Here is a 13,714-nt window from a genome sequence, read left to right as displayed (position 1 = left end):
TGGTTATAACATTATATTCATTGATTTGCTCTTATTCGTTACGCTCAGTGTTGACCCTTCTCTATGTTTTCTTTTTGTTCTATTTTTCAGTATTTTTTAAATAACATTACATGTTTGGAGATTATAAACCATAAATGTCAGAGCTCTCATCATGACATTATGTCTACTTGGTGTTGTCTGTAGTTATTTTTACAGCTAGGGGGATAAAATGAATGTCATCTTCTGCTACTTTGATTTTACATTCATTTGACATTTAAAGTATACCCCGAAGATTACAAAATAACTACATTTGTGTTTTTGTGCAGCGAGGTGCAGAAGTCCACCTAGTGCCGTGGGACCAGGACTTGCTTAGTCTAGACTATGATGGCCTGTTCATATCTAATGGACCAGGAGACCCATCTCTGGCCAAGACACTCATCAATAACGTGCACAAGGTAGGATGCTTCACAAATGTTTATGGGAACTGAGACTTGAGTATTGATTTATGGATTCGCAGGTTTAACAAGGAACTAAAATTGTTGCAGAGCTCTATATCTATATAATATTTAATATATTTGTTTCAACAATTTCTTTTCATAACTGTGTTTATAGCTCAACCATTGTTTCTGTAATGCTATTTATTTTGTAAAGGTGCTGGAGAGCGATCGTCCCCAGCCAGTATTTGGGATCTGTATGGGCAATCAGATCACTGCCCTGGCTGCAGGAGCCAAGTCATACAAACTACCTATGGGCAACAGGTGACCAATTTCACAGCCAATCATAAATATGATAAAGCGTGCTGTATATGCTCTGCATTCAGATAAAGATTTCAGTCTAAAGTGTAACCTGTCCTACAGAAAATGTAATGAAATGGATGATGTGTTTTATTCATTTCTGTGGGTCCCCAGAGGCCAGAACCAGCCGGTGTTGAATGTGATGACGGGCCAGGCCTTCATTACCGCACAGAACCACGGTTATGGCATAGACAGCGAGTCCCTGCCCCCAGGGTGGGGCCCGCTTTTCATCAACGCAAATGATGGCACCAATGAGGTTGATTTCAGTCTGTGTGAATATTCAGTCTTTAACAGGACTTTTTTTTTCTAGGCTTTGGCTATAAAAATAAAGAAATAAACAATTCTTTTACAGCAATAACTGAAGCAAACACAGGGCTGTATGATGTTTACACTAATATTTTTGGAAAGATGCTTTTATTTTTGAAATGCTAACAGTATCTTTCATTTTTTTTAAATATATGCATAATTTCATGATTTTTATTTCACAATTTCCAGGGGATCTTGCACAGCACTAAACCTGTTTTTACAGCCCAGTTTCACCCTGAGGCTAAGGGCGGTCCCACGGACACAGAGGTAATTAAAAAACTTGATGGTGCTGCATGAAGTACCTGAACACTATCCTCCAGCTAATTAAAGTATATTCACAAAATGGAACTTGCGTAAAAGTTTGAGCTCTACTCTAAAATAGTACTTGTGTAAATGTTGTGACTGGTTTGGAAAAGTGATGCGGTGTCCAGGTAGCAATAGTCAGTCAGACCTCAGAAGTCATCAGGTGCAGATCTTTTAACTGTTCTTAGAATCGGATCTAAGTAAGCTGAGGGTGATGTTAGTTACTGTGGTCCTGTTTGGAGAAAAAAAACCTGCCTGTTCACCTAAGACCAGTTACATCTGTGCATACATTTAAAACCATGACCTTTTTATTGAAACAGGACTTCCTCAATAGGTTTTTGTTTTGGGTTTTTTTTTCTATTTCGCTGTTTTCACTGTCTTACAGTATTGTAAACCAACACTATTTTTCTTTTTTACCTTCTGTGTTAAACAGATTGAGTTTACATCCAATGAAATGAGCTACATAAATAAAATTGCCATTGCCAATAAAAAAAGATAAATGTTTATTTTAAAAAAAACAAACAACACTTTTGCATAGCCCTGCGACAGACTGGCGACCTGTCCAGGGTGTACCCCGCCTCTCGCCCTATGACAGCTGGGATAGGCTCCAGCGCCCCCCGCAACCCTGAAAAGGATGAGCGGAAGCAAATGGATGGATGGACGAATGAGACACTTTTGCATTAGAAGATCATTTATTCAGCACGTTTGTCCTGATCTCAAAGATCTGTCACTTTAGTTAAATTGAATTCAGATTCCATGTACATTTTAGCCAGAATTTAGCCTTTGTTTTAACCAATATAGGGGTTTGGCTCCACAACGATTAACAGAAGACCATTAAAAAAACAATATTGTTAATATAATACTTAAACTGTGACTATAAGGCTTTTTTTCTCCCCCACAGTTTCTCTTTGATGTCTTTTTGTCCCTGATCAAAAAAGGAAAGAATATCAGCATAGCGTCAGTCATGCCCATAAAACCCAGCATCCCTCCCAAGGCCCAGGTAGAGTATTTCAACGAGGTTGAGCAGGTTCAACTTCAAATATTCTGAACATAAGAGACTTTTATATCAGTCATTTAGTGGAACCTGCTGTTTAAATGGTGCCAATCACATCTTTTTGTGTCGACGCAGGTTTCAAAGGTGCTTGTACTGGGTTCTGGTGGCCTCTCTATTGGTCAGGCTGGTGAGTTTGACTACTCTGGATCTCAAGCCATCAAGGCCATGAAGGTAAGAGCATCTGGATGAATGAATCATTTCTGTAGCCAATTAATAATACTTTAATATGGTTGTGAATGAAGGCATAGAAGTGTTTCATGTGACTTTGTGTAAGAGTCGATGCAGACGTTTTTTTTTTTAGAAGTCATATTATATTATATCTCCTGTCTAAACACTGATGATGATCCAATTTTTCTGCATTTTAATTCATGGACTTTTAAATGTGTCATTTATTCTGCTATACTGTCCTTATATCGGGTAGTTAAGATGCTGTAGCTTATTTCATCACGGATGAGCTTGGCAGCTTTTTCCCTAATTACGTGGAACACTGGGATTTTAGTTTATCTAATTAAGATCTAAAAATGCTGAGCAGGCCCAGTTGATTGTGAATTCTTTTTTAATCAATATGGCAAGATGAGAATATTTAAATGATAATGAAAGATGGTTCATTATTTGGACACAGATGCAGGAGATTCACTAGCTAATACTGCTCAATGGGCTACTGTGACTAAACTTGCATTTAGATTCAGCTCTGTAAAAAAAGGCAAACGTAAAAGGAGTTTTTCATGGACGGAGCACATTTGATAACTGCAATTCTTGTGCATATAGTTGGTATGCATTGAAAAAACAGTTAGTAAATCCACCTTAGATAACTGCGACTTTTTGATAATTGCGTAGAGAACAACACTATAGTACTGCATAAACCGCTCACTTCAGGAAATAAAACATATTTGAGGAATTAGTGGAATTAAAAAAAAAAAAAAAAAGAACAGGCAGTGATCTGCAGAGACGTGAAAAAGGTTTATACCCAGAGGAGTTCCGTGGAGGCCTGAGTGCTTGACCCCAACAATGAAAGCATTTGGTGCCACCGTGCTTATAATGTGGGGGGCCGTTTCGTGGCATAGGTTAGCTCCACTTATCCACTACAGGGAATAGTCACTGCAAATGAAAACAAAGTTGTACTGAGTGACCCCCTTTATTCTTGGATGTAACATTTTTATTCTTGTGTAAATACTCTCTTCTGGGATGACATAGGGCACAGCAATATGAATTTCATGCTGTGATATTTGCAGTCAGTAGATCTTAACCCAATTAAATGGCCACAGGACATTTTGACCAACCTGTTAGAGGTCAGCCTGTAAAAGGAATATCTTTTAAAGGAATGGTTTTCTTTCCCTCAGTAGCATTCCAGAGACTTGAAAAACAAATGCCAAATTGCATTGATGCTGTTGTGCTGTGTCTTAGGTGTTTGCTTTTACTGTAATTTGTCACTATCTCTGGGCCCCATGTACCAATTTTTGAATGGACTTTTATGAAAAATAGAGGGAATCATTTTTTTAATATAAAGTTTGGTAAAATAAATAAAATAAATAATAAAATATAAATGACAGCAATATGACAATGTTAAAATTAACTTTTATCTGAGATGCGTGACAGGCCTGGAAAACACTTTAGAACATCTAAAATGTCAGACATGATGTAAAAGTGTCACTGAAGACTTTTTGTCATGGGTGAGTTTGCTTTTAATAATTTCCCTTGCGGTCATAAAGGAGGAAAACCTGAAGACTGTGCTCATGAATCCAAACATAGCCTCCGTTCAGACCAATGAAGTGGGCTCCAAGCAGGCTGACTCAGTCTACTTCCTGCCTGTCACGCCAGAATTTGTAACTGAGGTCATCAAGACCGAGCGTCCAGACGGCATCCTGCTCTCGATGGGTGGACAAACTGCACTCAACTGTGGTGAGATGTGCACAGTTGCTTGCTTAGTACGTGTAACTGACCAAAGGGAATGAAAAATGCAAATAATGTGTCCCTCTGAAATGCAGTTCAAATGTTACGTCTAAGTCTTCTATTATATTAAAAATCTTTTACCTTAAAAAGCTAAAACATATAATAGATATAATATAAATGTGTTATATATACATATACATATATGTATGTGTATAATTTATTTAGACATATATTTTTTTTTGTGTTTAACCATGCATCTGTAATTTGTTTTCAGGGGTAGAATTATTCCAGCGTGGGATCTTGGACCAGTATGGGGTGAAAGTCCTTGGAACCCCTGTGGAGTCCATAATGGCGACAGAGGACAGGCAGCTTTTTGCTGACAAACTAATGGAGATCAATGAGAAAATTGCACCTAGCATTGCTGTTGAGTCGGTAAGGACCCATGTCCAGTTGCCGAAAAAAAGTGTTCATGAGCGATACGTTTGGTAACTACGTATAGAAGATACCAAAATATCCTGTCAGCTTGTGGTCTACCACTAATTTCTTGATTCCAGCATTTTGTTAGCGTAAAAAAAAAGTCATTGAAGTTACTTATAGGTCTTATGTTTTATAGGTCTTGTGTTTGTAATAGTTCTATAGTGGTTTAAAGCCCGTATCAACAGTTTTTGTTATGGGAAGCATAACATTTATGTGCATCTTTCAGGTGTCTGATGCATTACGAGCAGCAGAGCAGATAAGCTACCCGGTGATGTTGCGATCGGCCTACGCTCTGGGGGGTCTAGGCTCTGGTCTGTGTGCCAATAAAGAAAAGCTGGAGGAAACTGCCCAGAAGGTCAGAAAAAGCAGACACTTATCAATAGCTAATGGCTTTTTTCTCCTGGCATTTAAGCAAACATTCAAAATCTTTTGTCCAAATCAATCAAAACCATCAATCAGAGCATTTATACCTAGGCTTACCATGTTTTTTCCTCTTTTTATACCTTTTTTTCGAGTTTACAGCATGAACTTGCACAGAAATAATACCTTTTGAAATTGTTCAGATACATTTCTTTGGTCCTGTGCCAAGAAAGGAATAGTTTGCTGTTGCTAAGCAACATTCTTTTGTGCTCTTCCCCTTTTCAGCATTATGTCTGACAGCTCAATTGGTTCTAATCTATGATCACAGGCTTCAAAATGAACCGCTTGTGCCAGACTGTGTTAGATTGGTGCGTGCTTGCTTTTTTTATGCTTAATGTTTGTGCTCTTTTTAAGTCTTTCTTTGAAGCTTACTTTAGTTATTTATTTATTTTTGGTTTCATTTGGAAGTTTCAATGGCAAGTACATTGGTGCCAATTATACTCAGCAGCTGTTCACCTGGTTTGTATCAAGGGCAGTTCACCAAGACAAGAATGCAAAATAAAAACCCCAGTCCTTTAACCTGGTTTGGCCTTGTCTGTTATCAAAAAGAGGGTTATAAGTGTTTCGGTGCAAACTGTCCTAATAGATTGCTACATTTAGTTTGATTCAACAAAGCATCTTAGCTATCAACAAACTAGAAGGACAGTTTGCAGTGAAACAATTCTAACCCTTATTTTGATAACTGACAAGGACAGACCGGGTATAGGGCACATTTATCGCATTCTGAAAAGCATCTTTTCTGTAGTCACTGTGATTTGGAAGTTTGCATTACAAAGATAAAACACTATAAAAAGACCAAAAATCCACAAAACACATACTTTAGTTTGATACATTTCAGTATGGATATCCTGCATTTGTTTTACTGCATTTACTACTACTAACTACTTAAAGTACTAACTACTTAAACTTACTTACTTAAACTTTAATATATAGGTATTTATATCTTTCCGCTTCAGATTGATGATTGTAGTGAAACACAATCTAAATTGTTTAAGCTGTTTATGTATCGTAGGCTCTGGCCATGAGCAATCAAATCCTCGTGGAAAAGTCTTTGCTTGGCTGGAAAGAGGTGGAATACGAGGTGGTACGAGACGTTGCTGATAACTGTGTCACCGTCTGCAACATGGAGAACTTCGATCCACTGGGTATCCACACAGGTAGGCACTAATCTGTGGCCCTTTTCAAACCATGAAAGGCTCTTTCTCATTATTTTTGTTAAAATTTTTTTATTTGTTCTGCTACATTTCATTAAGATCTGTATGTCTCTCTCTCTCATTCTCCATATCTTTGCGCACACTTCACCTGTCTTTTGAGGGTTTTTTTAAAAAATTTTTTATTAAAGCTTCTGCAGAAGGATTATTGTGCTCTGACACACAAATTGTGTGCAGGTCGATAAAGAACTGCACTCAGGGGTATTTACTGGTTCTCCATTGGGAGCCAGCACAATAAGGACATGCTGACCTTGAAGATGGACAGTTACAAGAGCACACTGGTTGAAACTAACAACACAGTTGCTCCCTATTCACCTGGCATAAACGTAAAACATTGACGTAATGACAAAAGAGAGATATTTGTTTCCCAGATTATTGATCAATAAAAAAACTAAAGATAATCAAATATCTGAGAGTAAACAAATTAGAAGTTAGTTCAAGTTAAAGTTAGGTTGGTTGACTGTTTTCTCTGGCTTAGTTCAGAGCCGGCGCTGAGATGAGTAGCAATCACTGTGTCTTCCCTTAGGGATTATGTGGTCTGCAGGCCTCAAATTATATTATTGTAGTCATTCAGGTAGTTTGGCACTCTAGCCAGATTTGATGGAGCAATGCTGGTCGGCAGCAAGCAGCTGTTGGTCTCTGGATAATTTGTACATATGCCTTTATTGGTTGTGATCCAATAAACTGAAGGTAAATGAACAATTTGACATACAGTGAGTTATATAAAGAATAACATTTTAAATTTACTCTTATTCACCAGCTCTCCCTTGAACACGCTCGCTCTCTCGCTCCCTTGCTCTCTCGCTCTGCCTAAGAGATCTTACCGACACATGTAGCTCAAATCAAAGCCTCTGAATTCTCATGGTTCAGTCACGGTTTATCTTAAAATAGTTATGCATGTCTTTGGAATTACAGCAACATAATTTTATTGTATTTTATGTTAATTTTCTTTTTACTCTTGGTAGTAATATATATGGTAGTGTAAATTGGTAGTGATATACTGAAATATATAAAGAATTGTAGGGACTGGCAGGATTACATAAATATTAACCATTTTAATAGAAAAATTGTAAAATAAAATTATGATGATAATAATAATGATGATGATGATGATGATGATGATGATGATGATGATAATAATAATAATTCAATAAAGCCAATGCAGTTTGTCCACTTGTGGTATGCAGGCTTATGTTGGGTGCATAAACAGATGTCTGTGTTTTTGCCAGCTCTTTATCGACCTGCCCATAATCCTTCTGCAGAATTTGGGAGGATCCTCCCAAATTCCACTGCAATTCAGATTTGTCACTTGAGATTATCCCAAGGCCAATCTTGTGGTGTGCTAGTTTATAAGATCAAGATGTTTTAGCCTTTCATTTTACCTTACCTTACTGAAGTGCAAGCAGTGTTCTTCACGCTGTCTGAGCTGTCACAGGAAGTCTGATTTTGATAATCTCTGTAAATTTTCCTGTCATTTTTTTCCCCACGCTAGATTGTGCAAATACCACACGTTACATGGCTTTTTTTTCTATAATTAGTGTGATTCAAACTCATTCTATGCATTGTAGTTCTTATTACCATATTACTACTTTTTTTTTTTCCCATTTATGATTTGCTAATCTTCCTGTACTCTTTTGGTTTTTTTTTTGTTGTTGTTTGTTTTGTTTTGTTTTGTTTTGTTTTTCTCCCACCGCTTCAACATCACAGTCAGATTTTCCAGGTCCTCTGGCTGTTCCTTTCCATGTGGATCCATAATGCGTACACACGTCCCAAACTAGCAGAGCACTGGTGTTCTACAGCTCATTGTATAGTTATGCTTATGCCATTAGATGCAAAACACGTGTGATTTACATTTAGCATGAGATGATGTATGATTGTAACTACAGGTGTGTAATTTAAATTTATTTATTTATTTTGGTCTCATGGCTTTTTTGTTTTCTTCTAAAAATGGATAAGAAAAACATGAGATGACTGTAAATATTTTTTACAGTCTCTAATGTTTTAAAATTATTGTATGTAAAAGTTTCTCTAATTTAAACCCCCCCCGCTACAACCACTCCATGGCTTTTAAGTGACACGTTTACTTTTTCTGTCACTTTCACTTAACTAAAGCCAAGTTTAGATATATATTTATTATTATTCGTTAAAGCCAATCTTAGTCTGAACAACTTCTGAACAACACTTCTTTTACAGGTGACTCCATTGTGGTGGCACCAAGCCAGACATTATCCAATGAGGAATACCATATGCTCCGTGAAACTGCCATCAAGGTGGTACGTCACCTTGGCATTGTTGGCGAATGCAACATCCAGTATGCCTTACACCCATCTTCTTTGGAGTACTGCATTATTGAAGTGAATGCACGGCTATCGAGAAGCTCAGCTCTTGCATCCAAAGCAACTGGGTAAGTTGACACCTGAAACAGGCTCTTTTAAGGCAGAGTTATGAACTCATGTGGCAGAAGGTAAAGTTTACAAATAAAAATGCACGTTAACACATCAAGAAATCTTAGATATTTATGTATGACAGACTATTGAGGCAATAAAACATTAATTTTACACTGTACTCACTCTTTAACCATTTTTTTTTTTTCTTGGAAACAAAAATAATGTTCTATAAAATATTCTTGCACTTTTGCCCATCGTTATTTGATTTTGGTCTCTCTGCACTCTGGTCCTGGTTTCAGTTACCCCTTGGCATTTGTGGCTGCTAAGCTGGCTCTGGGAATCCCCCTGCCTGAGATCAAGAATGCTGTATCAGAGAAGACCACAGCCTGCTTTGAGCCCAGTTTAGACTACATCGTCACCAAGATTCCTCGCTGGGACCTCGACCGCTTTCACGGCATGTCTCGTGAAATAGGCAGTGCCATGAAGAGTGTAGGAGAGGTGGGGCTAAACATTTAACCGCTCACTCATTTACTCAGCGTTCTGGCAAGCCAATTATTCCATCGTGTGTTTTCTTCCTTTGCATCCAGGTGATGGCAATAGGCCGTACGTTTGAGGAGAGTATGCAGAAGGCCTTAAGGATGTGTCATCCATCAGTAGATGGCTTTGTGCCCCGGCTGCCACTCAAGAAGCCGTGGTCCGACACCCACGATCTAGAACAGGAGCTGGCTGTGCCCTCCAGCACCCGCATCTTCTCCCTCGCTAAGGTACAATTATTCTTCATTACATTAATAATAAATGACACTCACTATAGTTTGCTCATTAAAATCACATTTTGTAGTGTTGCTGAAAAAAAAAAGTCCCTGCATGCCTAGTTATGAATGCTTAATCCTGTGGCTCATTTAAATTTCGATTCAGTTAAACAGAGCTGACAGTATGGCTCTTCAAATATATTCCAGAGAGAGGAAAGATGAATCACGCAAACATATACTGCTATGTGTCTGTAGCTTTCCTCATAGAAGCAGATGAAGGTGAGACAGCACTTGTAGGCACAGGGTTGATCTTTATTTTTCAGGCACAAAGATCTTACAAGGTGAAAAACATCTATGGCTCCAGCATATGAACATGCTTTTCATCACCGGCAGGGAGGGGAGCTGAATAAGGTCGTGTCAGTGTCGAGACCTCTGACTGTGTGAGCTTTGTGTGTAGATGGATCAATTTCCTTAAGTATTGAATGAGATCATTGAGGTGGTGACAGCATCAGGGATTGATGATCCACATTTGATCTCTAGTCTGTTACATGAGTCTGTAATGCTGCGGGGTGGTCAGCATAGCTACTGTCACTCAAAGCTAAACTGCCTGCTATCCACACGATCTCAGACTGTTGGAAGCTCAAACAGTTTGAATGGTTTTAGTTTTACACCTGTACATCTTGGGGCCATTTTCTTTGTTGTGTGTAAAGCAAAAAACAAATTGCATCAACTGTAAGAGACTTGTAGCCAGATGTAAAGGTGCAAGATATGACACGACACGACACATTGCAACACAACACAGTAACTTAACTTAGTAATAATGTTATGTTATCATCATGTTATGATGTAATCTTGTTTTCTAAATTCAAAGGTACCTTTACCATTAAAGACTGTCCTTTTTTTTTTTTTTTTTTTTTTGTGTATATTCATAGCACTCCTTCTTATGCATTTCATGCATGTGTTATTTTCAGACATATGGAGGTTATGTTACCCTTCCCCCCTCTCCTCCTCCTCATCAGTAATGATCTAGTCCGGTATTCACTTGGGCGTAACTTAGCCAATTAACCAATACCTACCTATTATAGGTCAGCTGACCTATCTATGAAGTTTTGACTGGTTAATTTGAATTTTTTTCTGTTTCCTGTCTTGTATTTAAGCAATTTTTTACAATGTTTTACTATGACCCTGATGAAGGCCACAAGCCGAAACGCGTTGGTCAATTATTAAAGTCGTTCATCTTCCCTCAAGTGTTGCTGGAGTTCCTGCTTTGTGAATTCTTTCATCCTCTCCATGCACCTTGGAAGCAGGTGAAGTTGTGCCATAATTTTTTTGCTGCGCTTCAGTCTGTTTGTCCAGGACCTCAGCAGCCTGAATCTCTTGCCAGACGGCAGCAGCTTAAACACCCAGTGTCCTAGGTATGCACAGTCCTGTAGGATGCTGCGTGCCCTCTTGAGACGGCGAGTGCTGTACTGGTCCTTCGGGAAGGGAAGAGGATGCCTAATGATTTTTTTTTTTTGGGCCATATTAATGACCTTCTGGACTGCCTGTCTGTGTGCCATAGTGCAGCTGGAGAACCACACAGATGTAGTATGTCAGCACACTTTCAATGGAGCAGTGGTAGAAGACGCTCAGCAGCTCCTTCTTCAGGTCCATTTTTCTGAGGATTCTCAGAAAGTGGAGACGCTGTTGGGCTTTCTTCAAAACCACAGAGGTGTTTGAGCTCCATTGGAGGTCTGGGTCTATGTGCACACCCAGGAACTTGAAACTGGAGACCCTTTCCACACACTCCCCGTTGATGCTGACAGGCTGCAGCTCAGACTTCCACCTTCTAAAGTCAACTACCAGTTCTTTTGTCTTGGTGGTACTGAGGTCCAGGTTGTTGTCTACACACCAGTCTGACAGCCTCTGAACCTCAGCTCCGTACGCCGTCTTGACCACACATCAACTTTTGGGTGAGCAGTTCTCAGTGTTTCACTGCAAATGTAATATAACTATATGTTACGGCCCTAGCTGGGCCTCCTGATACTGCCCGTGTGTGGGCGTGGTGTATTTCTCCGCCTCCTCCTCTCTTGCTCCACCCCTCTGTCTCTCTCTTGCTCTTCTCTCTCCCCACGACACAGCTGCTGCTCATTGGACTCATTTACCACCTGGGCCCAGTCAGTAATCACCTCTCTGAGGTCATATAAGCTGGGGATGAGCTGTGAGCAGGGTGGGGTGTTCTTGGTGTGTAGTTATCCTGCCTGAAGTGTGGAGTTGTGGAAACAGTATAGCTGCTTTACTTGAGTAGTGTGGGCTTGTGGGCCTCGGTAGCAATAAGGCTAGCTGCTGCTAGTGACAGGGTGAGCTTGTGGGCCCCTGGAAGTGCCTCCCCGTGGTGTGGAGTTTTTGTTTGGTTGTGTTCTTTGTTGTTGCAACCTTTTTTCCTTTTTCCAAGTGTTATTGGTAAAACGGCATTGCCGGCTCTTTATGTTAAGATTATCTATAATAAAGACTATTTTATTTACTAAAAACACCTGTCTGTTTTCCTTTCATTCTGTTCTGGACTCATTTGTTACTGGTCCCCTCACTCGCATGCCTAGACCCCCTTCGGGGGGAACGTAACACTATACTATTCCTAAGTATTTTTGTCTGCATGCACAAATGCAACAACTGAAAACATTTTCTTTTTTCTACTTTTGGCATCCTTGCTTTACGATGTACTACATTCAAGTGCGTGTAGGGTATAGATGATATTCCAGCCTACATAAATTTTGCAAGGCATCCCAGCCTGTTTTAGAAATGACTATATCGGTCTGCTCTTTGTAGGTATTTCTCATGGTTGATAACCTGGTGCACCAGATGGTTTGTTACAGATAACCTTGGACTTTCTGGCAAGTTGTCCTTGAAAACTGTTTGTATGTGTGCGCAGATTTTTAAGATTTATTTTGTGGCTTTTTGCATTTATTAGATAGTGACAGTTGGAAGACAGGAAGGTAGGAAGAGCGAGAGGGGGACGACGTGCTGTAAATGCCCTGGGGCACTGCTGTGAATAAAAAGCCTTCAGTACAAGGAGCTCGCACACTATCAGCCTGACACTTTAGACACTTTCAGATAAAATACTTATTTTTCTTTTAGATAAAATGTTGCAATAATACTCTTTATTGTTCATGCACTTGATTTACTTATAATACACTAGAGATCACTGGGTTATTGGTTGCGTGGTTTTTCTCATGAGCAGCCTATCACAGAATAAAATCAAATTTTAAAACACTGACCAATTAAACACATGTCTGAGTTTCGTAATACTCGTAACAATGGAAGATCATGATGATCCCATTCTTTGTTTCTTGCTTTTACTTCACAGGCCCTCTACAGTGGCATGATGAGTGTTGATCAGATCCACCAGCTGACAGCCATAGACAAGTGGTTCCTCCACAAACTTCATGGAATAACAAAAGTGGAGCAACATCTTGCAAACTACAACAGGTAAAGCATGGAGTGTTTATTCAAGTAACTTGAACTTACTTAAATAGATATGTACATTAAAAAAAAAAAAAAAAAAAAGTAGATGTGCCATGTATTTGTTTATAGGTGTGGATAGAAACATAAAAAACGGTGCCCACAGATTAGATAAGCCCCAGTCTCTTTAGTCTCGGTGTCTCTCTTTCATTCTTTCTCAGGGTTCCTCGCAACTACCTTTCTCCCCCTCTTTCTCTTTCCTGTCCTTCTGCCCTTCAGCTTTTACCTGGACAGCTCAAATCCAAGCCTCTGTGAATTATCATTGCTCAGCCACAGGTTACCTGGTGCTTTCTTCTGACTCTACTGTTTAATAATTAATGGCTGGCTGTTTGGTGGGCACCCACTGCTACAGCCTGACACACGGAGTGTTGTTGTAGTTTTCACTTCTTCTGGAGCAGGGGACATGGGGATGGGCGGAAAATGTTAGTCTGCTGCCAGACTGATGGGAGTATGGTGCTGAGCACAGGTGGGCTTCATGCTCTGCTGCTCAGCAGTCTTTGTGTGCGTAAGATTTTTTTCCTCTAGACTGAAGGGTAATTATAATTAAAACACAAGGAAAAAATATAATACAACATATTTTAATCCTTATTTGTACACTGCATCACGTACTGTACGCTCTCTTATTTGGTCAGCTGGCTTAGTGAAA

General features: G+C 39.3%; 1 protein-coding gene across 3 annotated transcripts in view; it reads left to right on the top strand.

The window, feature by feature from the left end:
* Positions 1-13,714, top strand: part of cps1 (carbamoyl-phosphate synthase 1, mitochondrial) — a 60,581-nt gene that overhangs the window by 4,386 nt on the left and 42,481 nt on the right. For all 3 annotated transcript variants that reach the window (XM_087830051.1, XM_087830050.1, XM_087830052.1), the window contains exons 8-21: positions 306-434; positions 631-737; positions 888-1,029; positions 1,269-1,346; positions 2,284-2,382; positions 2,512-2,607; positions 4,146-4,335; positions 4,601-4,758; positions 5,030-5,158; positions 6,236-6,380; positions 8,628-8,838; positions 9,121-9,319; positions 9,409-9,585; positions 12,914-13,035. In XM_087830051.1, the coding sequence (XP_087686177.1) occupies positions 306-434; positions 631-737; positions 888-1,029; positions 1,269-1,346; positions 2,284-2,382; positions 2,512-2,607; positions 4,146-4,335; positions 4,601-4,758; positions 5,030-5,158; positions 6,236-6,380; positions 8,628-8,838; positions 9,121-9,319; positions 9,409-9,585; positions 12,914-13,035 (1,982 nt within the window). The remainder of the gene's footprint in view (positions 1-305; positions 435-630; positions 738-887; positions 1,030-1,268; positions 1,347-2,283; positions 2,383-2,511; positions 2,608-4,145; positions 4,336-4,600; positions 4,759-5,029; positions 5,159-6,235; positions 6,381-8,627; positions 8,839-9,120; positions 9,320-9,408; positions 9,586-12,913; positions 13,036-13,714) is intronic.

The sequence above is a fragment of the Neolamprologus brichardi genome, chromosome 16 (genome assembly GCF_056152115.1).
Source record: "Neolamprologus brichardi isolate AB-2024 chromosome 16, ASM5615211v1, whole genome shotgun sequence".
Classification (NCBI taxonomy): Eukaryota; Metazoa; Chordata; class Actinopteri; order Cichliformes; family Cichlidae; genus Neolamprologus; species Neolamprologus brichardi.
Note: the sequence above shows the minus strand (reverse complement) of the source record. Positions and strands in the feature narration are given on the sequence as shown.